At 46.9% G+C, this 27,268-nt stretch overlaps 1 protein-coding gene across 1 annotated transcript; it reads left to right on the top strand.

Moving 5' to 3' along the window:
- The first annotated feature begins 1,196 nt into the window (after window positions 1-1,196).
- On the top strand, window positions 1,197-25,599 carry CD80 (CD80 molecule). The gene is made up of 7 exons (XM_074812994.1): window positions 1,197-1,319; window positions 1,478-1,572; window positions 14,314-14,652; window positions 17,188-17,469; window positions 19,479-19,604; window positions 22,520-22,643; window positions 24,549-25,599. The coding sequence occupies exons 2-6, from the start codon at window positions 1,491-1,493 to the stop codon at window positions 22,624-22,626; spliced, it is 936 nt and encodes a 311-aa protein (XP_074669095.1). The 5' UTR covers window positions 1,197-1,319; window positions 1,478-1,490; the 3' UTR covers window positions 22,627-22,643; window positions 24,549-25,599.
- The last annotated feature ends 1,669 nt before the right edge of the window (window positions 25,600-27,268 follow it).

A 27,268-nucleotide genomic window follows, 5' to 3' on the forward strand; every position in this document is an offset into this window, starting at 1 on the left:
TATGTCGCAATAAAACTGATTTGTATTACGATGAATTCACTTCTACGTCAATCTGTCTAATCCAATTCAGGAAAGATAAACTGAAGAACTGGAGCAACATAGTGGCAATCATTTCTGATAAAAAGGATGCATTTGCTTTAAATCAGAGTAATTAAAATCATCAAGCCAGAAATCTGAATTTAAATGAATGATTTTAATCTTGGTTTGCATTTGCACTTTATTTTTTTCCTTGAAGAAAATCAGGTTTTCATTGGTGTGTAGCCCTCTCACTGTGATTATTACAGCTAAATATAACCCCTTACACTATACCAGGGTTTGTTTTATTTCGCAGGAGGGTGTGCAGTATCTGTGCAAATCTACATCACGTACATGTATTTACTCCCTCGGGCTCTTATTTACTAAGTGGTTTGTTCTTCTCTTAGGATTTGCTTCAGACTGGTTTTGTCTGACTGCTCGGGTTGGTGTGGGCTCTGCTCTTCCAGGCTGTAGAGCAAGAAGGACCCCTGCCTTTTCCCTGCCCCGTCTGGAGCCGGGGTGAGCCGGGGAGTGGGAGGAAGGGGCTGAGGGTGAGCAGTGGGTGCCTCCTGGAGGAGGGGGACCGGGTGCTGGGAAGGCAAGCGCTCCCTCCGCCTCTCCTGCCAGTGCCGGTGGATGCTCTCTGGAGCCCGTTTGGTCCCGGTGGCGCGTCCGGGGGTCCGGGGGCTGCTCCCTGCCCGGGTGTTTGGCCATGATGGCCAACACATGCAGCTTAAGCGGTCTTTGTTAAATTTTCATCATGTAACTGAACTTGATGGATTATATCCAGCTGGGCCTGAAATGATGCTGTGGGGTTTTTAATTTCAAATACAGTTTTATAGGATTATTCCCCACATAGCATCAGGCGCTTAACTTAGTTGCCTTTCAAACTCCAACTTGAAAAGTCCGACCGGTGCCAGCGCTGCCCAACACTTACGCTTGTCACCCACCGCTTGCGGGCAGGGCCCTTTTCTGCCCCCTCAGCCCAAAACCTTCCTGCCCCCACCTTGCTGGAGGCACATCCAAACCGGCACCGAGGGGCGAAGGTGGCAGCCATGCCCGTCGCTGGGCGCCGGGGACAGCGGGCGCTGCAGCCTTACGCACGCCCCATGAGGAAGTCGTGGGCGGGTGTGAGGCGACTTATGAGGCCGAGCACCCTCCCGCTGCCCAGCCTTCCTCCTGCACCCCGGCAGGGAGTCAGCGTCTCTGTGGCAGGAGCTGGGCGCCCATGGCCTGGCACTGAGCCCCCTGCCTCCTCCCTGCCTCCTCCCTGCCTCAGGGCCACGCACCCAGGGAAGCCACAGGTACTCCAGGGCTCCAGGGAGGGAGGTGGGGCGGGCTGGGCTTGTGCTTATGGTTTTTTGGGGCAGCAGCGGGCAGGAAGGAGAGGGGCACAGCAGCGAGTGCTGTGGCTCCTCGGGCGCCGTTCCCCTAACCGTGTCCCCCTCTCCTTCCGGCCCAGGAGCTACAGGAAGATGGCAGGCCTGCCCGCCGCCCCGCCGGCGTTGAGGAGGTGGCTGGGGTTCGGGCTCTTCGTGCTGCTCTGCCTTAGTTTAGGTAAGCAGGAGCGGCCGGCGTGGGAGTTTGGGAGGGGGGTGTGCTGGGCCCGAGCAGGCTGCAGCACCCGTGTGCCGGTCGGCAAAGAACGGTGGCTCTCAGGGCGCTTGTTCTGGTGTCTTCTGCCAGGGCTGAGGCTGGGCCAGGGTTTGGGGTGGCTGGCTCTGATAACTGTGGTGGTGAGCGCTGAGGACCCGTGAGCTGGCTCCCAGAGGGGCAAGGTGGTCACCCATCCCAGCTGGGGTGAGAGGAAAGAGGGTGTTTCTGGCGCAGCTGACGTCTGTGGGGAGCCTGTGGCGCAGCCCCTCAGGCTTCGGCTTCAGTGGCGGTGTGGTTTCTGCAGTTTTTGGGATGGCTGACACTGAGCACGCAGTGGGGAAGACAGGGCAGGGCGGAGGGGTCTCGACCGCCTGGGCAGCACAGCACACAGCAAGTGCTTTTCTCCAACAACGCAAGTCCCCGTCAGAGGACTGCAAGGGCTGTCCCCCGTCCTTCTCCAAGGACCTGCTTCAAAGCTCACTGGAGTCCACAGGTCCCTCCTAACCTCAAGAGGCTTGGGATGAGTCTTCTCAGCTGTGTGAAATGTTAATCTTGAAACCACACAAAACTTACTTCTGAGCTGGGGTTCATTGTGGGTGCAAAATAAGTTGTGCTTATTGGCAATTTGAGTGTTTCATCGCAGCTAATGATACTCTAGAGCAAACCTGGGCTGAACTGAGCCTTTGATTAAAGATCGAGTGATGCAAAATTAGGAGGTTTTCATGCTGATGTTGTGAAACTGGGAGATATTTGATGCTGAGTCTCATTTTGAGTTTCAGTCTCAGAATCTTAAAACAAAACTCAGAGAATTTAACAGGGATTGAATCGCAGAGCTCACTTGTAAAGAAAGCAACCACCTCAAATGCCGCTCATGAGATCTCTGCTCTCCTGTTTTCCCCTGCACTCCTTCCCCAACCTCTGTGCTTGTGAAGCACGTGTCAAGCACGGATGTATTTTGCCCGTGCAGCAATGGGCAAACAATTTATCATGTGCAGAACTGTTTCTGTCTCCGTACTTTAAGAGCTTGTGGTATGTTATTAATGTAATTACGAGCATGTGGTAGTTCACCAGTTGTGCAGTTTGTCTAAAAAGGATGCTGATTCCAAGGCCAAAGATGGGCAATACTCGGACATACAGTCTGATGCATGCTATCCAGTACTAGAAATAGGAGTTTGATAATAGAAAACTAGATGTTCCTATAGTTGTGCTTTTTTCAATATGATTTACTAAGGGAATGATAGTTTATCCTGCTTTCCATCTCTCCATCTGTCTTAGGCTCCTGCTTGTAACTTTCAAATCCTCTGCCCAGTTTCAACCAAATTTGACAGGACGCAGAGCTGGCAGAGATGTGGCGTCCTTGCCCGCTACATGGAAGCCACTGGCTAGCCACAAGTGGCACCCAAACAGCCAGAGCACGTGCTGCCCCTCCTCCTGCCCAGCCAACAGGAAGGGCAGGAGCCATCTGCGAGGGGGCTGTATGGAACATGGTGGCACCAAGGAATTGGGAATGGGCTGGGAGGTGTGGAAAGAGGTGTCCGGGCTGGGAAACGCAAGGCACAAATTCATAGGCCAGCAGGATTTGGTCATCCTCTTGCTGAGAAGACTTGCTTCTCCAAATCTGATCAATTACAAAATTACAGGGTTTAATTCTGCAAGAAGCAAAGTGGGGAAAAAAAGCTGTTTTAAAAGCATTATGTCAACTTTTGGGGCACAGTTGTTAGATGCTTCCCACACAATGAGTCTGTGGAAGTCCTGGTGCCTCAGGAGCAGGTTGCTTGGCAGACTGGTAAGAACATCACAGCCGATGCACTTCCTTTTCTCTCTCTGTATGCGTGCGCACATCCCCTGCCACCGTTCTCTCCAAAAAAAGGTATTCCTATGTTAGTGACCCCTGAAAATACATGGTACGGTACCCACAAAGGAGTGGTTCTAAAAGCTTTACTGAGACTTGTAGCTGATGCCTTCCCGAGGTCTCCCACAGGGACCACAAGGACCCACTTCTGACCTTGTCGTGGCAAAATGGTGAAGCCCTGGGAGTCTGCCATCGCCCTGCCAGTGACTTCCCACACGTTGTTAAGCGAGTCACCATGGCCAGCGTTTACAGAACTGACACCGTGTGGGACTGCTCATGACCACATCAAGGCACAGTCAAAGCCAGCACCGAGAGCCGGTGGCTACATCTTGCGTCCTTGGGTTTAGCCCAGGTGTCCTGGTGCTTGCACAGCTCCGTGCCGTAGTGCTCGAAAGGTCAGGGATGAGAGCAGGTGCTCTCCTCCACCCTGTGTGAGTAAAATAGTAGGGAATGCCAGGCTGAACTTTTACATTGTAGCAATAGAAGGCATTAATGGCGGGCTTAAAAAGGATGATTTGAAAGTTGTATTTCATAGGAAATCATGTATGCCCAAGCTACATAGATACATTTGTTTCCCCTTGAATTGAATTTTGCTGCTCTGAGGTTCTCCTGACATGACCCGCTGAAATGCCGGCGTGATTCAGAGTTGTTTCTGAGATGTCATCTGCTGCTGGAGACACTGATGTGCATGAACACCCTGCTGTCTCAGCACAGTGGAAAAGTGGCAGAACAGCCTTGGTTACAGCACAAATGTATTTAGTCTGAATGCATTGCTGGTATCCCCATGGGCTTGTTTTTCTCCTGCTGTTGCACCTTCACACCTACTTACAAATTGCAGGATGTTCTCAGTCCCAGTTTGTTATACTAGGAAAATGTTGCTAGAAGTCGCTCAGTATGGCTTTTCCCTGCCTTGTGTGCAAACATGGTGTAGGCACTGATTGCAGGGACCCAGCAAGCCTGGCTTTGTGTCCATGGAGTATTCCTTTTAAGCTTCCCTGGAGTCTGTTCTTCCGACTGGGGACTGCCTAGTTCTTGGTTTCTTCCCAATGGTGAAATTTTTTGGGAAGTTTTGAGGAAAATCCCTAAAGCTTTTCTGAGATATTGGAGAGTTGAGGGTGGGGGGAATATCCACTTCCCTCCGCATTGCAAGCAAGCGCTGGCTCACAAGTAACTCAGTCTGGGAATCCCCTCTCACATGTTACTGCCAATAAAGAGCTCGGAGCGGAGCTGGGTTTCAGAAAGGGACAAAGAAGGTTGAGAACGAGAAAGATTTCCTGTTTCATGGGCACCCCCAAGTATTGAGCATTTAGCAATGAGCTTTAGGTGCTTGGCATCTAATTTCCGTGCCAGCACCGGTACTGGTTGTGCCTAGGTCAGATTTCATGGTGGAGATGGCAGAAATTTTTCTTTACATACTGGATTTGCCCATTTGATCACTGGATGCAAATTGAGTTTCTATCTTATTGCTCTTGCTACCTTCGGCTGTTCTTTAAATTTACTTTTTCGGATGAGTTTCTGTCTCCTACTGTTCCAGACACGCAGAAAAGAAATGTCTTTGGTTCAAAAACAAGAGCAGAGGAACTAAGGAACTCCTTTTTCTGTCTATGTCTCTTTCTATCCAGAGTGAAACCTGCTGTACCAGCTTGTCTGGAGAAAGAGAAACCCAACTTAAGGCTCCTGCTTTTACTTATAGACTTGGTTTTACTTCTTCTGATGTGTTTTTTTTTTTTTAAATAATTCTTTAGAAAAAAAAGACAGAAAATTAGACATAGACAAGCTACGTTCTTACACAGTCAAAATACAGTTATACGCCTGCATACTGAGTTTGTAAAGCTGCTGGTCAAACATTCCTTTCACCCACATTGTCTCCTTTTTGCAGTTAGATCATAACGAAGCCAGATAACTCCGGTGAGCTCACATTACTCTAAAGGCAACAGCTTTTTTGCATTTCTTGAAACACTGAGACATTTGTAACCTTTTTGCAATGCGAATGTCAGATATTGACATTCCTGCATTTAAACATGCAAAGTTTGGGGCTGAAGTTTTTATGCACTTTGGTAGGTTACCAGCAGAAGTTGCCACTCTGTATGCCCTCGACACCTTTCCTGCTCATTGCTGCCTCAATTCTGAGTTACAAGTGTGGTTTAATGGGTGTAATTAATCTGACATAAATGAAGGCTGCCATTTACAGAGTTATCCCCCTGCCTCGCTTGTAATGAGTTAGTTTTCTGCAGGGGTCAGCCCACTCTCTTCAGTGCCAGTTTGCTTTTACACCCAACGCTGTGTACCCCAGAGAGGGATGTGCAGACAGGCTGCAAAGCTGAGGGGGCCAAACAGGTCATTGCCACCAAAAGGTGCAATCCTGCTCCTCTCTCCTTGGCTTCTGGCTGTGTGATCCCCCTTGCCTTTGTGCTAGTTCTGGTATGTGCCAGATCCTTGGATGACCTAATTTGCCTTCCAGGTTAGCAGAAAGTTTCTTTTTTTCCCCCTTGGTTTACACCAATGTGGCATATTGAACCAGCCTCTGGAGAGTCCTGCAAGGAAAGCAGTGGGAGCACGTGGGGTTAGAAGGGAAAGGGGAGACAGATCCCCCCTGCTTGTGTGGGGAAGTCATGAGATCAGTGCCAGTTTGACATCTGGCTGCACCCCAAGGTTGTGCCAAGCTGGAGGAGAATTTTTGTGTTCAGAGAAACTCTCCTTCCTTTTAAACATGTGTTTCATAATATAAGCGCTGTGCACATGTAGATGTGGTATTTTTCATGAGGTGGCAAGGCAAGTGTGCTGAACGCAGTGAAGTCTCTTTGCTTGGCGAAAGGAGGTCGGTATTTAAAAACAAAATAGATGAACTTTGTTTAATGGTAACTGTTCTGTCCCCTTGGAGGGACATCACCATCAGGAGTCTCAGGAGGTCATTTGAGAATATGTAAATTTTTCCCAATGTGGAAATGCCACAGGCTTTGCTTCTGCTTTTTCACTATTATGCTTTTAAAATATCATTGGTCCCAGGGGACTCCCTGGCTGAAAATAAAAGTGCTGACTGCTGGCTAATGGTGGCATCTCTAGCCATACTGCGCTCAGAAGATGTTCACCTTTTGGCAAGCGCAGAATGCTACCGTATCATATAAAAAGTTGTTAGAAAAGACCATCGAGGCAGGTGTCTCTGTGCACTGCTGCTCCCACCATAGTAGGGACTCTCCTGCGTAGTTTTAAATGCCCAGCAGGCAAGAATTTCACCCCTGCACTGGGGGAAGTGCTTCAGTCTGACCAGACCTCGCTGTCAGATGCTGCTTCCTACCCCCCGAGAGAGCCCCTTCCCGGGGCTGCCCTGCCCTGCGATGCTCCCAGCCAGTGCCTCCAGCCGCCCCTGCCCCAGCCTCTCATTTCACTCCCTCTGTAGCTTTTGCACCTTTCAGACACCTCGGGACTGCTTTGGTCTTATTTTCTTAGTCATCCTTCAGTTAATTACCATTCGCCATGCTGCACTCTTATATAGAGCTGTTTAATCTCTCCTCCAGCCAGTCCTCCTGCTGCAGGGTTATTGTCAAGGTTGTCATCTGCAGAGCATTCGTGAGTTAGTGCCTGAGCAGGAACCAGGTTTTTATAACAGGATAATGGCTGGCAGGCCTTAGCATTGTTAGCTGCACTGGTGAATATTACTATGGCTGTGGGCAAGTACTTTAGAAGCAAAAAAATATAAAAAATCGTAATTTTTCTAATCTTGAGTGGGCATAATTGAGAGGTATCATACTTGATTTTCTTGGTTACTGGGCACTTTCTATTACTTTCAGTAGTGGGCTGGCTACTTGGGGAGCACATGAGGCAGTGAGATTTAGCAAGCACTGAAAAAAACTGTGGCCTTAAGCAGTGGGGAGGACCTCAACTTCAAAAACTGTGCTGCGAGGACAGCAGTATGCATGGTAGTGGTACTGGAGGAATTAGGAAAATTATCTGAGAACATCTTCAGCTGGGAGTTAAATATAGAGGAAGTACAAAGTGATCCAGTCAGCGAGAGACAGAGTCTGCAGGGGAAAAAATTAACAAATTTATTTTTGTCTTTGTGTGCGACAAATCTCCCCCAAAGGCCTGTCTTACACAACTGCCACATCTTGTTTCTGCCCCCAAATTGGGAAATCATAAGAGTGCTAAGCCAGTTGCAGGAATTTGATTTCAAAAGGAACTAAAATATACAAATCCTCTGAGGACATCCAGATTTAGTGTCCCCCCTGCCCTTTTTTATTCTAGTGGGGTCACCACTCCATGTGCTGGAAACAGAGAAGGGGGAAGGTTCAGAAAGACTCTTCCCTTTGCTCCTTTCCCTAAGTCAAAGACGTTCTTGTCCTTCTGTCCCCATCGCAGGTGTCCCTGCCAGTATGCAGCACAGGATATAAGCAAGCAGTCCTTCCTCTCCTCCCGAGCAACACCCATGTGGAGGGCTTAGCAGGAAAGGGGAAGATCTTAAGACATGATGTAGTCCCCATCTCACCCCAAGTACTTTGGCATCTCATCTCCAGCTCTGTGCTTGGACCTGACCTCCTGGCTAGTGCCAAGATTAGAAATTTGCCAACTGACTTGTGAAGAGTTGTGATCTTACTCATGTTATAAACAAAGCAGACTGGACATACCCAGGCAGTGGGCTTGTCCCAGCCAGGGCAGCGGTGACTCAGAAGGCAGTAGATCTTTATCTGAAGAAGTACAGAAACATGGGCTGGAGCAAGAGGGAGGGGTACTGGCTGGCTGCAGCAAGTCCCTTTACCAAAATATTTCAGATTGCCTTTCTTCTTCTCAGTTGCTAACTGCAGATCGTGGAACTTTTTCATGATTAATGGAGTTTCTTTCCCTTTGAAACCAGGTTTTTGACAGAGTCATGGCTCAGTAATGGCACTTCTTTTCATTCCCCATCTGGCTGGGTTGCCTTGCTGGTTTCGTGGCAAAAAGGCAATCAGGGTCTTGTGAAATCTGCTTTCTGGTGAGCAGCGATTAAGACTGGAGAAAGCAGAGCATTCGGTCTGCAACCTGCAAAGGAAACCACAGTTGTACAGAGGGCTTCAGCAGGAGTACTGCATGCTGAAGAAACTGGGCCCACATTGGAAACCAACATGTGTTGGGAGTGCCCTGTGAACCACTCTAAAATGAGTGTTACCTACAGTACATCCCTGCTTATCAAAGTATGCTCAGGGAGACAAATGAGATTGATAATTTCATTTGTCATCAACAGGGCCTCGAGTTAGTGCACTGCTGGAAGAAAAATGAGATTAGTGCACACCCACAAAGATGGGCTGTCTTTCTGTCTATAAATGCAGGAAGGTGTCCTCTGGTTTTCACAGCCGCTTCATGACTTCAAGGATTTCTTCACTAAAGGCTTTGCAGATGAAACAAAACAGCACTAAAATGGAATGTAGGCTGCTGAAGGAGTCAGGCACCAAAACACCATGAGGATGTTATAATCATTGCCAAATCAAGCCGGTATAGAGCTGGGCAAAGCAAGGTTACTGTTTTGTTTAGGAGGAATGTGGCAATGTGAAGACGGGAAGTGCATAAAGCCACGTAAGGGGTGCTGAGCCCTTGCCATACTGCTCCAAGCAGGGCACCGTGAGGTTATGGTGCAGAAGCAAGCAGAGATGAACTTTTAGAAAAACCTTTTCAAACCATTTACCTACCTCAGGCCTGCCATGACATCACTGTAAACTAGGACTAATCCCATCACTTAATTGCTGCTGGCACGCTTGACTAGCATGAGCGGGTACAGGGAAGCGAGACTGAGTGGAACTGCTGCGGAATGAAGTGCGTTGTTGTTTTCCTTCGGGTCGCCTTCTCTTCTGCTCCTCTCTCTCACCGCATTTGGGGTGAGTAAGGGAACCTGACCTCACATGAGGTCACCGTGGCATGAGCGAAGCAAACTGGGTTTGCAGCTGCTTTGCTTTGCCAGAGCAGCCTAGAGCAGCTGAAGGGTAGCAGCAGGCCTGTGGTTTGTGACCAGAACATTGGGCTTGGGGTTGTGCAAGGGGAAAGGGCTGCTCCTCCTTCCTCTGTGTGCTGAAACCTCCCTTTGCATGCCTCTACTTGCTGAAGTGGAGTCTGCCTAGAAGGAGCGTAGGAGGCTTGCCAAGCACTTGTGCCTGGGTTAATATGCAGTCACAGACTCCTTAAAGAAGATGGCCAGCAGGGCCTGCCAGCACCCACTTTTCTCTGTTTCATCCCATCTTTCTCAATGCATGGGGTCTTTTCAGCAAAACACAGAGGAAGACAGTGTTTTTGTGTGCTGCCAAAACCTCACAATGTCTCTATGTAGAAGTCATCTGTTCATCTAATAGGGTCTTTTCTGTGATCAGTGCATTCACATGAGTCTGTCACAACACTGGTTTAAATACAAAGCATTCCTTCACGTATTCCAGTGTAGCACAGGACATTTGCTGACTTTTAATTCCATGGAAAGCTTTGGGAGAATCTGATTCCTCACTGGTAAAGTCACCTGGGAAAAAGAAGAGACCAAGAGAAAGTGTCTAGCCCTTTAAAGATTCAGCTTCTCAAGATTTCTCAATTTTTCAACTAATTATCTGTCTTGATCAGAAATCCCCATAAAATACTGTGTAGTCCTCAAAGGATAAACCCTGCAAGTTTGGGGTGAATGTGTTATTCACAGAAAATGAGGGACGTGAGCTGCAGAATTACCCGGGGACTGTTGGGTGTGATTCCCACGCTGACCCCAGGGGATGGCTCCCAGGAGAAAGCCACAGGTCCACGAGATGTGTTTTCCTCAGCCGGCCCAGCCCATTACCAGAAGTGCCCTTGCCTCACCACGACATGATGTGTACCTCCTCCCAGGGCTGCCCCAAGTCCCTTTTTCCAGCCCACACACAGGCGGAGGGCAAGAAAATTGTTGGCACCCCATCAGAGCAGGAGTCCCATGTGCGTGGTCCTAGGCAAAGTAAATGATGCCAATAATTTAATAGTAGAGAGACCAGCTGCTGTAAGGTCCCCTATTATAAATAGGGATACCTTACAGAAAAAAAGCAACACAAGGCTGTTTTGATCCTCCCAGTTTTGGAGGGTCACCAACAGTTTGCCTCAGAGCTTTTTGCAGGACTGTCGGTCAAAAAATATCCACTGTCTTACCTCCTGCTTACACAGGAGCAGAGGACTCCAGGCCCACCAAGAATGACCTTTCCCTTCAAGTGTCTTGCTTTGTGGGTTGTCTGTAAAGTGAGGTAACACAAGGTAAGACCAAAAAAAGGGAGAGCAGTTTAAAAGGGCAGAGAAATGGGGAACAAAGGGGAAAGAGAATGGCTTTGGGGTTTCTGTTCACCAGGAATTATCTGAAGGTTTCCAACAGTTCAACACTGCGTCTGTAGAACATTGCATGGTCTTTTACTGCCTTTTTCTGTCAAATGTCTCTGCAGGACTTCTGTCCCAGAGGCAATCTGCTCTCCCATACCACCTGTATGACTGTATGTGTAATCAGGATAACCAAGCTCTCTGTGGCCAGGGAATTTCTGAAACACGGCTTGGGCAAAGAGTGAAGAAAATAGGGATATGGGCTCAACAGCTCTCCCACTTGCTGACTCTCAGAGCAAACAAGACAGGGCGGTTTTCCTATGCACTCACTTTTCTGTTCTAATGAGGCCTGCCATATGGGGCATCTGCAGCACAGGTGTAGTTTGAATGAACATGTTTTTCTGCCCAGGGAACAGAAAGTCAGCCCCTTCATCAGTTCAGCATTGCCACACGCCACAGGCCTCCAGTGACAGAGCGATGTGCATCTGGAAGCGGGTGGGCTTCAGGGGACTGGAAAGAGGACAGATCTTTTTTTTCTAGAAAAGTCATTAAAAATTATTTCCACAGTGGATACCTCCCCCACAGCCCGGTTACAGAGAGCATTCAGCACAGAAATGGGATGGAACAGAACTGAATTTTCATTTTTGCTTTGCAGTTCACCTTTAAAGTGAAAGGGGACTTTTGTGGGGCTGAATGACTCTTCGTGGACTTTGGTTCCTTCAGGCTTGCAGCATTCAGGTTGCAGTTTCAAGGGTGCAGAGCCTTTTAAGGGTAGGTGTGACATCAGCAGGAGTTTCCAGTCCCTGCACATGTACTGCCGAGAAGGTTTTTGTTCTCCTTTTGGTTGCAAAGGAGACTCCTAGGGGCAAGGCGTGGAGAACCTCAGGCAACTCATGATGTGATGTCACCCTGACATTTACTGTACGCCTACTCTTCCCCTATTGCTGCAAAAGAAAATAGAAAATTGTGTTTATCAGGCTCCACAATCCCAGAGTTTGACTGGCTGCTCTTGTGAGTCGCTCCAGCAATAGTAAGAGCTGAACTGTGAGAACAGCGAAGATGTGGTCGAGGGAAAAAACACACACACACAAATGCTGCAGACACGCAGAAGGAGGAGCTTCAAGAATCACAGCCTAAAGTGGGCTGGTTTTAAGGTGAACAGAAGGAAATGCTTTTTCACACAGCATGTAATCAAACTGTGCAACTCATCATCACAGGATGTTGTGGAAACCAAAAATATACGTGCGTTCTTGAAGGGGCAAGAACTCCTCCTGAAGGATGGGTCTAGCAGTAGTGATTAAACAGCTGATGTCAAGAAATCCCTAAATTCCTGGCTGCCAAAGGTTGGCAGGGTATGGCAGTTCTTATCCTGTGTGGTGTGGAAGAATTAGTTTTTCTACCATTTTGCTACCAGTTGCTGGCTGACACAGGTCAGTGGGCTGAGTGGGCTCTTGGTCTGCCCCAGTCCGGTTGCTCAGAGTCTGCGATGCATTGTAAGGGGAAGTACAGGTAGTGGGGGGTAAAAACTGAGTTTGAATCTTTCCCTTTGGAAGACCAATGAAGTGGCTGAGTGGAGGGAAACCAGTTAAATGAGCAGTTGCTCATTTAATTACGTATTCTATCTTATTTAATTAGTATTAAGACATTCCAAAGGGTTGCCAGGACCTCCCCAGTATTTTTCAGTGTGTTTCCTGGAGATTTAATATAAAGTGTGGAAGTGGGACAGGTGTAGGTGTGCACAGGGGAGGGGTGTGAAAGCTTATTTCATGTTCTGTCCCAGGCTCTCTCTGGGGCACTGGCTGAGCATCTGCTTGTCTCCCTCCAGCGCCGGCAGCTGCAGGAGTGCGAAACACATTCTCAGGGTGTGCCACTGGGCACAGGTCAGCATGCTGCGGGGGTCTTGCTACCGGCTGTGTGGCAGCATCCCAAGGGTCTTCTGTGGGTCACCGCTAAGCAAATGAGCCATTGAAGGCAACAACTTGTGGCTGTTTTGGACACTTCAGCTGAATCTGAATGTCACAGCATCCCAGTCACGCCCTGAGCGCTGCACTCCGTGCACGTGTCTGTGGTCTGGCATTAGCTGTGATAATAACACGTGAGCCAGCACCTGCCAGACCTTACTGGGGGGGGTGGCAGTTCTTAGGCTCAGCTTTGTTAAGCATTCAGTTCACACTTCAGGCAAAGCCTTTGCACATGGGGTCTCAGCTCCACCGACGGGTGATGCTGCATTCTCCCCATCAGTGACACACTGCCTGGTCAGGACTTCCCTGCTTTCTCTCTCAGACATGTTTACTGAGATGTGTTCTGCAGGGAAGGATGAAGAAATTTGAATCTTCTCTGTCCTGAGGCTGGCTAATTCCTTGTTTTTCTGCTCTCAGTCAATGGAGTGCAACAGATTGATATCCCCCTTCCACTAATGGAGATGGGTGCTAAGGTCATGAGACCGAGGCAAGCATGGCAAATGTAAAGCAGCTTGACCTTCTGGACTAACAAAGCAGGGTGCACACAGGGATAAGCATCACCCTGAAGGCTGCACAAAGTCAGGTGAAAGCCCGACTATCTGCCCTGGCCTTGGTGCAGCACAGGACAGCACATCAGTACTGGGTCACTCTTCCAGCAACAGCAGGAGCTCCTTGCTAGGGCTGCTCCCTCGCATGTCAGGTCCTGGCTCCCGCAAGCGTCTACCCACAGAAAGAGGAAGGAGGGTGGGAAAGCAGGGCTGATCACGGGAGCAGAGTGCATAAAAGTCATAGTGGGAAGCAGGGGGACTACAGCTAACCTGGTCAAAGTTGTACCTAACTTCCCTCTGCAAGGGTCTCAGCTTGTTGTTGTAGGCACGTGCCTGCATGCTAGGGATGGCACCGACACAGTGGCTGGGCAGGAGTTGGGGAATGCCTGTGCCTGTTTGCAAGTAACCCCAAGGGAGGCCCGTGGGCCTTCGCAAATACAAATTAGTTTTAGCCAGACTAGTCTAAATTGTTCATTTGCTACTACTAGGAGGCTGATGACAGTATGTCTGTAACCTTTGTTTATCATTGTAAGGTTGCTTCTAGCTTTTGGGATCTTGAAAGGTTTGGGGTTTTTTCTTAAAAAAAAAAAATCCTTCCAAAAAAAAGCCCCAAACCCATAATCCACTGTGGGCCTGTTTGGCATGCAGGGAACCCACTGGAAGGTGACACAGACTTTCCAAATACTGAGCTCTGAAAAGGGAGAGAGCAGTTTGGGCATGCATGTTTTTATCCCTTTACATATTAATAGCAATTCTTTACTCTGAGGTGTGTGGGTTTTTTAAGGGGCCAGCAAAATTTCTGTTCAGGTTAATAACTCTCCTGTTTTTGCCTTCAGTAATCTATTCAGAAATCATTGTGTGCCTGCTAGCTCGGGACTCCGAGTAGGACTGGAATATCACGTAAAAGGCAATGCCAAGGGAGGCCTCTTCTCAGTGCAGAGCTGGAGTTGTAAACAGCTCAGTGGGTGATGAGGTACATTAGTGGGTGCAGACAGAGCTGAAAGAGGTGAGCTTTATGCACAAGGTTATACCACTGTCTCACTGACTTTTATTTGCCCCCCACCTACAGGCTATGCACTGGAGAAGAAAGTAGTCAAAAGCAAAGTGGGGGAAAAAGTTGGCCTGCCTTGTTGTTATGAAATTCCCAGCTCAGAAAGCCTACATAATTACCGGGTCTACTGGCAGAAGAACACTACGAAGGTAGTGCTTGCCTACGCAAACGGGGAGATGATCTCCAACCACGAGCAGTATGAGAACCGGACAGAGATGAACGCCAGGAACCTCACCCTGTGGATCTCCCCCGTGGAAATCCTGGACAATGGCTCTTACCAGTGTATAGTTCAGTACGTCAAATTTCCACAGAACCCGTTTGTTTTGTGTGATGAAACTGTCACCCTCTTTGTCTCAGGTAGGTGGATTGCCTCCCGACACCTGAGGCTTTCTGGTGCCACCCTCTGGGGGTAAAGAACACTCCTCCAAGCTTTAGTCATAGTGTAGCAAATAGACTTTCATCAGGAAGCCTAAAAGGGTGCCAGAAGGTGTGTTAACTATTACCATGCTAGCAACCTCCCTCCTTACCTTTCCAAAGCTACCCCAGGTACAGAAAATTTGCCTTTCCTACCACCAGCTCAACATCCTCCCCTTGATGCCTCCCTCTTGGGAAAGGACCCCTCCCAGGACACCTCCCCAGGTACCACTGCTGGTGGGTGCCCTAGGCCACCTCTGCCCCTTGCTGTCTTTTGGGCAAAGCAGAGCCCAAGCCCTTGGTGCACGGGAAGCATCCAAGCTGAAAGAGAAATGGGGTGGCATTGCTTCTCTGTGGCCACAGTGACATCCCAGCCCTGCTTCCAATCCCTGGGGAGCCCAGGCTCTCCGGGGGGCTGGCCAGCTCACCAGCTGCGCTGCAGCTCCACAACCGGGCTGAACCCATCTGGAGATTTGAGGCTTTTTATCTTAAAGAAACAGCCGAAGTTCTTTTGCTCAGAATGAATCTGAATCTTTTCTTGGAGGCTACAAAAAGTTCCGTTAACATTATTTTCCATTTCCACCACTGTTTTTGTTGCAGTTGGTTTCAACCAAAGGCAGAGATACTGGTAACATATATAAATATATACATACATTTGAATACCTTTAGCAGCAGAGAGTTCCACGAATCTTGCAGACTCGTCAGTGAACGAGCATTCCCCATCTGGAATGAGATTCATCAGCAAGAAAAACCAAGCTCCTGAGGTTTGGCTGTTGCCTGCTTCTCTGAGGGCATGGTGGCATACATGCAAGGAGACAAATTTAGTGATCTTTCTGGGAACTGATATGAAAAAAGGGAAGTGCACTGCCAGCACCCTCTCTAGCTGTGAGGGCTGAGGAGTTGGCGACATGAAAAATGTGAAACAACGGATCTCTTTTCCTCCCTGCAAATACTCCAGTTTCTTTCCTTCCAAAAATCTCCTTGCTATCTTAACAGGCCAGTTTGTAGTAGAAATTGTGGTAGACCTCTGCTTCCTTTGGTAAAGTGGGTCAGTTTTTCTGGGGATCAGGAAGGGGAAAGGTCCTCTCACCCCTGCTGAAATCAAGCTAACTTGAGAGAGGTGGAAAGGTGTTACTCCCTGGTGACTGATCAGAGAGCCTTGGTAAAGCAGACTAGGATGTTTGAAGGCACTTTCCACACTGGATGTCTGTCAATGCTGTATTGCTCAATAAATAGTAGGCCTGGAAGGAAATCCGGTGTCTCCTTGTCTGCCACTGGTCAGCCGTGCGATGCTGAGCATGTTTCTTTCACTAGTTACTAGTTACTCAGTAGCCTAGACCATGGGTTCATGGTCAGCAGAAGCCGTGGGAGACACCCTATGACCTCCAGGTCATCTGCCTTGTGCAGATCCCCGCAGTCATGTGGTCAAATGGTGAGTCAGGCAATCAGAGACAAAAACCTTAGCTGCTCCAAAAAGGGTCATTTTGCAGTGAGTTGAGCAACATGCTGCAGGTCTCTGCCTGGCCTTGCCATGGCTGGGGCTAGTGCCTGAGGGGGTGTGCAGGCTATGCACATACATCTGGCAGGGGGGAGAGGGAGAATTTTGTCCCTTTGGCAGCAGTGGTGTTGGTGTGACTTGCACCCACCAGGAAGACACATGCTGAGTTTCCTTTTCTGACTGGTGACTTTCTTGCTAAAGATGCGGTCCCACAGAGATTTTTCCAGTGGGAGAGTTGCCTTAAATAGTTCCTTTGCCACCCCTTGCCTCCTCCTCCTCACCCTGAGCTGTTTATTGCAACCTGTGGGCATCCTCAGTTGCACCAATGCAACTGTTTACAGTAACACAGTGAAGCAGATTGGCAAAGGGAAGCAGGCTGAAAAGGACACCACCTTTCTTCTCCTTCTGAGAGGGCCTGTGTATTGCTACACATTTTTGCAATGACTACTAGTATGACTTGGTCTTGCTCTCAGCTGGGCCTTCTGGAGGGGCTGTCATGCAGAAAATGTAATTCAGTCTCTTGCCGGCCATCCTGGCCGAGAGACCAATGTGTGACTCATCTCCTTTCCCAACAGAGATGGACCCTCTGTGAGCTTCTGGATGAGAAGGAACTAATGAGGGAGGGAAAAGGAAATTGTCTACCATTGCCTGTAATACAGATTTCTATTCAGTCCCCGTATTTTTCCTACCTGTTTTATGATTTCTTTCTGTTGTTCCACAAACTGCTGTATGTAGAGAGAAATGGTGGAATTGGAGAGGTGGGCTCATGAAGTCTGTGTACTGCCCAGGGAGAGGAAGCAAAGGCCAAGGCCATATCCGGCCAAGGTTGTGGGGAGAACACTAAGGCACAAGAGAGGCAAAACAGATTATGATAGAGGAAGAATGCTCTGTGGGGGAGTCTTTGCTTTCAGCATGGGTGATCAGGACTGCAGCCCTCGCTGTAATCTGACAGAATGGTAACTAAATCTTTCTTGCTTCAGCTGACTTCAGTAAGCCGAACATAACAGCAGAAGTATTCGCTACTTCTTGTGAATCAACTGAGATGGTGGTAAAATGTTCTTCTCATGGAGGTTTCCCCAAACCCAAAATCTCTGGAGCCCTCAACAACGAGTCCGTGATGTGGAATGACACCTGGCTGTCCACGTCCAGCCTCAGCCTGTACAGCATCACTGGCAAACTGTGGCTCAATGTGACCAAAGACGTCAGCTTCACTTGCTCCGTTGAATACAATGGCTTTGTCAAGTCCACCAGTTTGCTTCTAAGTAGGTTTTATTAACAGTTTGTTACAAAACCATTTTGCTGAATCTGCTGAGTTGCCTCTCTGAGAAAGCAGTAGATTTTGTGTATCTGTTCATGCAAGGATGACCCAATGATCTCACCTGTGAGCTGCACACCAAAATTTTTCAAAGGCTGTAAGACAGCAGGGGTGGGAGAGGAGAGTTATGATGGTGACTGACAAGCAGAGACGGTTCTGTCTTTCAGGTGCTCTGCCATGAGTCACAGCTGGGCTGAGAGGGCATCTGGACCCTATTGTGATCTGGTGATGTCAGCCTTGGTGGCTCCCACAGGCTGGGGTTGCCACTATGCAGTGCCCCTCTGCACCAGCACAGTCATGCTGCCAGTTGTGTGACACAGACCTGGTTTTCAACTGGAGGGATTGAAAAATGTGTGTGCCTTAAAAGCCACAGGTTGCACTTAAAAAGAATTTCCTCATTTAACAAGCATGTTTGTTCCTGCTTCAGTGACAGAAACTGTCAGCTGGGGTCTAGACAAAATTCTGCTTTCATACACATATTTAATACAGGGTTAATTCATATGGAAAAAAAATCCATCACTGTGCGTGGCTTAAAAGTGATAACATAATAGATAAGTCTGTGCTTTGAAAAGCTGGAGGCACAAGTGGAAACAGCATGAGGGAAGGCAGCACACTGCAGTCCAGATGTTTTGCAGTAGAAGTAGAAGGGGATTTGCAAGAAAATTCTTAGAGCCAAAAGGGGTTTTTTTAATGCTGTTACCAAAAGAGTATTCTGAAATGTCTCTGGGTCTGATGTTTTCACTGTAGAGATAAGAGCACCTTCAAGAGAAGTGCTATTTTTCCTAGGCAATTGTACCTTATTCATCAAGGTACCTTATTCATCAATCTTATTAAAATCAAAGGGGCTCGTGAGGAGAGGTGCCATTCAGCTTCAGGACAAACACCAGAAACTAGTGCTTTATGAATATTGGTTATTGCTGGATGTAGTGTATAATGTCCCTAGAGATGGTAATGGAAGAAGGTTGTGAATATCATACTACATAGAAAAGGAGAGCAACAAAAAAAATAGTAACACGCTGTTGTCACACAGATTATCAGAGGAAGGTGCAATCAACAGTGCCAACAGCAGTCACAAACCCCACACTTTTTGATTTTTAAGATGTGGAACCACTCCCATTTTGGTATGATAGAAATGGTCCTTCAAACAAGTCTGTCATGAACACAGAGTTCCACACAGAATACAGCCTCTGCTAAATGTAGGAGGCAGACCCTACAGTGGAGGGGATGATTGTACAGCGGATCAGGCTAGTGCCTTACCAGCTGAATGATGGTTAATTGGGCCAGATGGAGATAATGAAAATCTGAAGACCCATGAACATGCACCAAATCTGTCCCTCCTGTTGAATTAAGGTTGTCCTGTACTGTACAAGAACAGCCCGTTATCTACTCTAATGTCCCAATGGCAGAATGGTTATCTCCTGTGGTGAAAAGCCAAAGGCTCCAGATCCACTGAAACTGAACTCTGCCACAACATTCTTTTCCTGCCATGAAGAAAGAAGTCTATTCTAGTCTGTTTAACGCATCATTCTCCAATACCTGTGAATTCAGAGGGAAAAAAATTAGGCATACAGCTGGTGAATGGTGAAAACATTAACAATAACTGCAGAATACCTCTAAGAATGAAAGTTTTCTAGATATGGACTCAAGATTTTTACACCAAGCCTAACCAGGTTCTTTAAAAACAGCTTATTATTTTAAAATATTGCCTGTCTCAGTCTTGTTCTGGAAAAGACCCAGCATTTCAGATTCTGTGGACCTGTTAAAAATTTTAGCACATAGCAAATGTGGGGGAATGGAATGTGCTAGCTTTGTCTGTTTACTGAATAGGTAAATTTTCAAGTTGAATATCTGAGTTACAATTTGGCCAGAACCACCAAAATTCACGGACCTGCTCTTACATGAAAATGCCAATATGTTGTTGGGCCCTTTGTTTATGTTTTATTTCTTCTGTCTCAGACAAAACAAATGGCTGCATTGTCCCTACTGTGCCTCCATCTTATAATGTCATTACTGCTTCAAGTATCATCATTATCACCTTCCTTTTGGCTATCACCCTAGCAGCACGATACCTCCCAAGGCATGGTAAGTGTAGCTCCTTTTTCAAGAAACAGTCTCTTTATTGCTTATGGAGTTGCTATGTAAAATACACATTTATAGAAACTATACTGACACACTAGGTATTTTTGTACCTTCTTTTCATTTCCTTTTTTCTTTTTTTCATGCAGCATCTACTTTCACAAAATCTAAGTCCAGCTCAGGACTTTCCTACATTTTGTGTGCAGGCAGCACTAGGGTTCAGGTTTGAGAGTGAAGGGCTGAGGGGGACTTTTGACAGCAGATCAGAATATTTCCAAAATCAGGGGTATGCAGAATTGAAGAGATTCATAAAGGTCCATCTTCATGTATTAAGATGCTTGAAGATACCAAGAATCTTGGTGCTCATGATAGATACAGCAGAGCATTGAGAGTTTCACACACACTACTTAGACAAGCCCTCAGAAAAGTCACAGAGCCAACGTTACAAAAACACATAGTACTAGGGCCACAGGAAGAATTTAAGTGTAGCAGTGTCCCACTTTTAGGACAACCCCAATCAGAAGAGATGGATTTGTCTTCTTTGTGTGGCCAAAAATGGCACAGGTGAGGTGCCCCGTCCCACCCTATGAAGCCTTCAGCAACTCCAGACAAGTCTCCAGGGAGTTTTTCAACAGCGACGGGGACCTCGAGCATCTCAGGATTAGCTGGCAGCTGAGCAGATTTTTTATGTTTGTGGCTCAAAAAATTCTCATCTGTTAACTGTTGCTCCTAATCATGCCTAAGTTGACCTAGCCAGAAAGCCCCTGAAGATGTGAGTAGACATCTAATGGATTTATAAAGGTAGCTTAGGCATCCAGCCAGTATTGAAAGTCAGCAGCTGTAGATGCCCTATCCACACCCTGTTAGCAGCTTTGAAAAGCAGTCCTGGAGAAAGACAGCAGGCCTTGCAACAAGTTATAAATACCACCCAATCAAGTTCTGTCAGTCACTGGGGAAGTCTGGAGACAAGAATCCCACACTGAGCGCGCTTTGTGTTCAGCCCACTTAAACCAGAAGCCACCAGTGTGCTCACCATGGTTGTGGCGGTATCCCCCGCTGGAAGGAGGGACTCAGTTCACTTAGGGACACTTGTAAGTTTGTCATGCTTGTGTCTTCTGCTACTTCTGATTCAACTTCAGACAAGTTCACTCCCAAGTCAAAGGTGTGGAGGCAGCATTACTATTTCTCTTTTCCCCTCCTCACCAACCACATCCCTTCAAAAACCAACGTGACCATTGAGTCAGGCTGGGCTAATTTACTTTTTGGTGGTTTATCACAAAGAAAGGAAGCTTCTGGAAGGCAGCGACTCTTGGCTACACTTGTGCGCCTCCTCATTTTCCACTCATGTGCCCCCATGACACCAGTGCTGGTTCTTCCCTGCTGTTCCCTGGGGCTATATCAATGGGAAAGCAGCAAGCAAGTTGAAACCAAGAAAATCACAGCTGATCACAGTCTGTGCTGTTAGCTGTGTGGATAATGAACTAATTATAGGAGAAAATAAACTGGAATTGGAAGATTTGTCTCCAAACAAATATAGGCTGGAAATTAAAAGGTTCCTTACCATTAAATTAGTGGGATTCTGGAGCATTCTGAGATAACTTTTTATATAGAAACAAAATTGCTTTTAAAGTAGATGTAAAAAGCATACCAGTGTGGTAGAATGTGATCACCTGCAACAGCATGGGACATGGCTGCATAAACTGGAATTTCCCTTTCAGTCCCATTTTCCTAATATGCACAGGGAGTAGATCTGCCGAGTCAGGTGGTGCTATTTTGTACAGCCACTTTCCAGACCAGGCATATACTGTAAGAAACTGAAGCTAGAGCTTCAACCCAAATTCTCAGTTTGTACAGTTGTCACATTTTGGTGCCGCCGTGCATTGACACCGGTCTGGGGAAGGAAATACCTGTCCTGAGAGTGCTTCCTGCTGGTGTTGCTACAGGTCACCTTTCCAGAGCCATTGTGGGAACTCAGAATAGGTCTGAGAGTACCTCTGTTGTTCTGGCATATGGAAAGCTGAGTCGGGAGCTGCCTTGATGCTAAGAGTTGTTTCTGAGCTCAAAAAGCCATGCTTCAAAGAGCTGAAGTGTGGGAGGGAAGAATAGAAAGATAGAGCAAAACGGAAATGAGAGTTCTCAGATGCATGATTGTGGTGGTGACCAAAACATGTAGATGCTTTGTTGAGGTTCACCCCCCCCTACTTTGAGGAGCTCACAACCTCTCTTTGCAGTAATTTAAGAATGGAAACTCTTTAGATTTTTTTTTTTTTTTGGCTCTTCAATTAATTTAACACAAAGCACGGAGATTAGACCAAGATTAGAGGTCACTTAAAATCCAGCTTAGAATCCATGTTGTAAAATTTGTGCAAGTACGATCTGCTGTAATAGTACAGAGAGATTCAGCTTGAATTATTAAAACAAAAGTCATTCATAGATGCTGACATGCCAAGGGGACCTGTTTAACGTGAGCTCCTTTTAAAGCACTGAAAGAGTTGGCTGGCTGTTCTAACATTGGCTATCTTTCACTCGCTTGGTAACCAGCATTTAGTGACATGTAACTTTTACCATTATTTCCCTTCTGACCTTATCTTAGCACATAGCAACCTGGATTTGTGCCAGGCTGAGGTTTCAGCCCTGTGCTAATGAGAACTGGTTTAACCATATGACACTATATACATAACAGAGCGTTCTATCAGATGAGACTATGGCTATGGGCCAGCCATATTCAGATGTACTGCAGGGATAAGTCCTGCCACGGAAAATTAGAAGTAACTAGACCTAAAAGATTTCTTTTTCTTTAATTTCTTCTCTCCTTTCTTCCCACTCTCAGTTATACTTTATTTTGTTGAAGAAGACATTTGGGTTCAGCACTTTTATGTCTTCCAGTATTCCAAATACTAACAAGGGATCTTCTCTTTCAGTCTGTTCTCACTGTTGTAAGCCTCAGGATTCAGCGGAAGAGGGTGTGAAAGAATGTATGAAGCCACCTGTGAGCTCCAAAGTGACACCTGAAACGTCATCTGTATGACCAGATTGCATCTGCAGGTAGTTTTCTTCACCATTCTTCTCTTGTCAAAATAGCTTCTCCAATACTATTAGATTCTCATGCCATGTTAGCTCACAAAACCATGAATGGCTTTTAATATGAGTGTGTGCTGTCCTTTAGGGAAAATAAAAGCAGTAGGGCCCTATTGCCAACTCAGACACATGGTGTTTCCTGGTCAGGTAACTTGAGGGATGATGCTCACGTTGCTTGTGGGGCATTGCTTTGTTTGGGTTATTTCAAATTTCTAGGAATGAATCTAGGGAAAAATGTTAAGAGGACCAAATTTCCTGGGCTGCTAAGCTGCTTTCCCCACAGAATGGGCCCTGCATGGATGGTGTGCAAGTGTTTGTAGCATTCATTTCCTTGATTATCATAAAATTTTAGGGCCTAAATGGAGATTAAGAATGATAGAAGTGAAAGAAAAGGAACATTTGACAACTTTGACTGTCAGTGTCTCCTCTGAACCTGTGTAAGGAAGCTGGTTAATATCTGAGAGGTGGGTTTGTAGCACGGTCATCCATCTATCAGGATCTGCAGTGACATCCCCTGTCTCTGCCCTTGTGCTCGTTTCATGGGCCTCCCAACTAAGAACTGGGCAGTCTCTTAGTTCCTGTTCTGTTGGACTCCTTTGTAGGTAGCTCATCACTACTACAGGTCCCACATGTGGCTTCATTCCCCAGAGTCATGTGCCTGATTCTGATGCATAAACATGGGAACATCACTGATGATAGAAATGAAGGATTGGCCAAATGGTGAGGGAGAGGTACACAACAAGAGAACAACCCCAGCTTTCCCAGTAAGATTAGCAATGCCAGTCCTCTTCTGAGACATCTCCAAGCCCTTCAGCAGCTGGAGCAATGGAGAAGGAAGTTTCCCCTCTAAGACTTGCCCAGAAAACACTCGTATTTTAAAAGGAGTTACATTCGATAATGAAGCGTTGTGAAGGATGGGCTGGGAAACAGTCTAGCTTACCAAGGTTTTATGACTACAAAGCATTATATTCATTTTGGCTTGAAAACTCAGCTGTGTTCAGGGCTGTGTCCTCCAAAAAGACATTTTTCAAGTCAAGAGACTTAAGGACAGATTAGCAGCTAACTCTTATTCGCATCATTATCCAGGTGACTGCATTTCTTGCTCTCACCACAGCATGCTGAATTGCCAGGGTAGTGCTGTAGAGTAACAGCCATAGAGTCCTAGAAGTCATGAATTTGTCACGCTGAGTGTTGCAGTAATCTAAAAGCGTAACATTTTTGAGAGGGAAAGGAGGGAAAACTATCATTCAGGCCACCCATCTCATTTCCAAACCTGACCACCTACTCATGTTTTCCTCTGGGGAAGGCCCTTTCTGGAACAGATACTAGAGCCTCGGTTAGCATGAATTCTGGGGGGTTTTGTGATGGAAGTGGCGGGAGTTCACCTACTGAATAAATCCATTCTGCCACATTCCTCTTTTGTTATAAAAGCTCGCCAGGCTTTTTCTGTAGGTGGCTAGTGTTTTCCAACTCCAGTGCCTGGAACGGCTTCTGTCTGTGGACAGGGATGGAAGCTGTGCTTCCGTAGTGGCTGACTGTCATCTCGTAACTGTGTGATGTGCTGAGCCATGACCTATCGCTGCTTAAATAGGGGAGCACATTCAGTAGTCACCCTCGCTTCGCAGAGGGATAGCATCTCTACAGTCCAAAGGTTTTCACAGTAAGCACTGGGCCAGTCTGTAGCTCGCTGTAGTGCCTGTCCTGAGCTGTGTAGCTCTGAACAGTTCTGGCTTTACTGTACTAGGAGCCCTCTTGTGGAGGGCTACCGCAGGTGATCTCCGTTTGTCTTGGCTCTGCAACATTCTGGCTTACATTTAGGATGAAGAAGAAGAGGGAGTGAAATCAATAAAATCTTTTCTTTGTGTCCCTCAGGTTTCTCATCCTGTGTATCCCGCACTGCAGTCCCCCTGTTCGTTGTACAGCAATGCTTACTGCGTGGACCCTTTGGCTCTCTGAAAGGGGATGACAGCAGTAGAAACTGCTCAAGAAGACTGACAACATAATCTTGTGTGAATGAATACAAAACCCCACCTATGCCACAGAAACTGTGAGGTGGTCTCGTTACAACGGGGTTGCTGGAATTCCAGCTAGGAGGACCCTCCATGTTCCTGCAACGGGGCAGAAGAAGAGTGTCGTCAGCATCGACACACCAGTTCAAGCGTTTGGAATTCTCTAGCTTTGATGCCGCCTCTATGAAAATGAGGGGGCCTGCAGAGCCTTAGCAGGTAGCCCACACCCACCTACCCTTTTAGTAACGCAGAGCTGGCCTTTGGGAGACCCCAGACCCCGACACCAATCTCACGTCAGGCTGTGCCTCCATGTTGCAACTGGGAGCAGCTAAAATGTCTTTTATATTCAGCCTCACACAGGTATCTGCCAGTACTGGTTTTTGTGCTGGAGGACTTTGGATTTGGACTTGACCATTACAGATACATGTCCCTTCTCCCCTGAAGAGGCAATAATGCACACACTGATCATGAAAAAGCACCCTGAGGTGGGACTATACGCCTCATGCTTATTTTCAGTGCTATGGGACTTTTTAGGGAATGATACACACTGACGGCACACCTAGCAGCTCACTCATATTGCTTATCTACAGCGGTGGCAGAAGTTCTCGGAACCTTTCTCTCCTGAAAGGATGGCCTCGCCAACCCAGGTACCACGACACAGCTCCTCCAGTGCGTTACTCAGATACAGGAGCACATCTGACAGCGCAGCCCGCTGGTGGTGGTGCGAGTGCATGCATGTGCACACCTTCGCACACACACACGTGCAGGCTTTTATATGCATTCCTTCCTACCCACACTTGTAAAGCACCCTTTAAATTTCTGTGACACTCAGTGGTTATCTCACATGTATCTACTGTAATGAAATGTAACTCAGGGCCTTGCTTCATAAACATAGGTCTGCTTTTGTTTGTACATTTGCCTAGGAATACTTGTTAGGGTAGGCTCTCCAGGTTCTTGGGACTCTCTCACAGCGACATAGGGATTTACTTTGCATCAAATGCTGCTGCTTTCTGCCAGCATTTCTCTACCCAGCCAGGACTTGAAGGAAGTTCCCTACAGGATGCCAACATTGGATAGGACTCATCCGAGGATGAGTTGAGAACTGTCAATGTTAGGTTAATGGTTGGACTAGGTGATCTTCAAGGTCTTTTCCAACCTAGATGATTCTGTGATCTGGGTGATATTCTTGCCTACTGTGTAGGAAAAAGCTGTTTCTCATTTTGAGGGGAAAAGAGGAAAACGCCCCAAGCCCCAACAAGCTTCCTAAGCAACTCTGCATACTAACCTAACTCAACCCTGCCCTGAGTGTGACAGGTTTGGTTTTCCCTTTTGCTCTGTCCCACTGCAAGCTGTACCATTCCCTTACTGCTCTATCCATGTGTGCAGTCAGCAGGGCAGAGCGAAGTCTGGAAGCACCATGCCATCCTCTTTGGGGGATGTTCTGTTGCTTGAGCTGTTTACCTTGCTAGGACACAGCAAAGAAATATTCCATCCCTTTCACTTTTTTCTAGCAGGTACTTGCTGAGAGAGAAATTGATGGAGGAAATAGAAGGACTAAAAGTGGTTTATAGAGGATTGAGCTACGAGAGGTTAAGGGATCAAGTTGCTAGTAAAAAATAAGACACCACTCCCTTTCTAATCCTGCAGAGTCATGCTGCCCCATCAGCTTTCTTACTGCTTTCCCACTGTAGGAAGTGAAATGGGAACTTCAGAACTTTCTTATGGAGGGTTTTTTGACAGAGAAAAGGAGGTGAAGCGGGTGATAAGGAAACAATACTCACTTGTGCATTCTGGTTGCAAGTAGAACATAGGGGACACAGAAAGGAGCGTTTCCAAAAGGCAGCGTGACCTTACTGCAGGACTTTGTGTATGGGCAGTGGTGTCTCCTGCTTTTCAAGTTTCCTTTTCTTTCAGTCTATGCTTGTTCTTTCCAGCACAAACTAGCAGCTTCTTTGCAGGCTGAACACCCTCTTTTTGTATTTACTTTGCTCGTTTTCAACATTGTGCTTCCTTCCCTGCTACGGCCACGATGCGTTTCCACCTTACCACCCACACCACAGCTCTGACAGTTGTACCAGCACGTTTTCCCTCTGACGGTCTCATGCTGTACTTCTGCTCCTGACTGATGATTGCACAGCCTCCTCGAGAAGGGTTTGTCTTTTGCACTGTGCCAAACCTTTCTACATCACCACAAGCTCCTGTGACACTTTAAGTAACTTCTTCTAAAGGAAACAAAAAGTTTAATTGACAAATATGTCTAGCATCAGTTTGGTTTTATGTTCTTGACGGGCAGGTTATTTGGTTTATTTTTTCCTTAGGCACTTATACTATGAATCATGTTTTCTATTGCCTTATGCCATATTCAGGGAATTGCACACAAATGGTTTCTGTGAGACCTTTTCCGCTTAATATCTGGGTCTTTGTACCAGGTGAGCTGCTCTGTTATCGAAGATATTTTGTATATAACATTTTTTCCTGGGGTTCCTCCTTTAATTGTATTAAAAAATAAATGGTAAACTCAGTTTCCTCTCCTCAGTAATAAAAGGTGTCTGTTCTATGTGCTGGGAAGCAGTAGAGCCTTTC

This window comes from Strix aluco, chromosome 2 (assembly GCF_031877795.1).
Source record: "Strix aluco isolate bStrAlu1 chromosome 2, bStrAlu1.hap1, whole genome shotgun sequence".
Taxonomy (NCBI): Eukaryota; Metazoa; Chordata; class Aves; order Strigiformes; family Strigidae; genus Strix; species Strix aluco.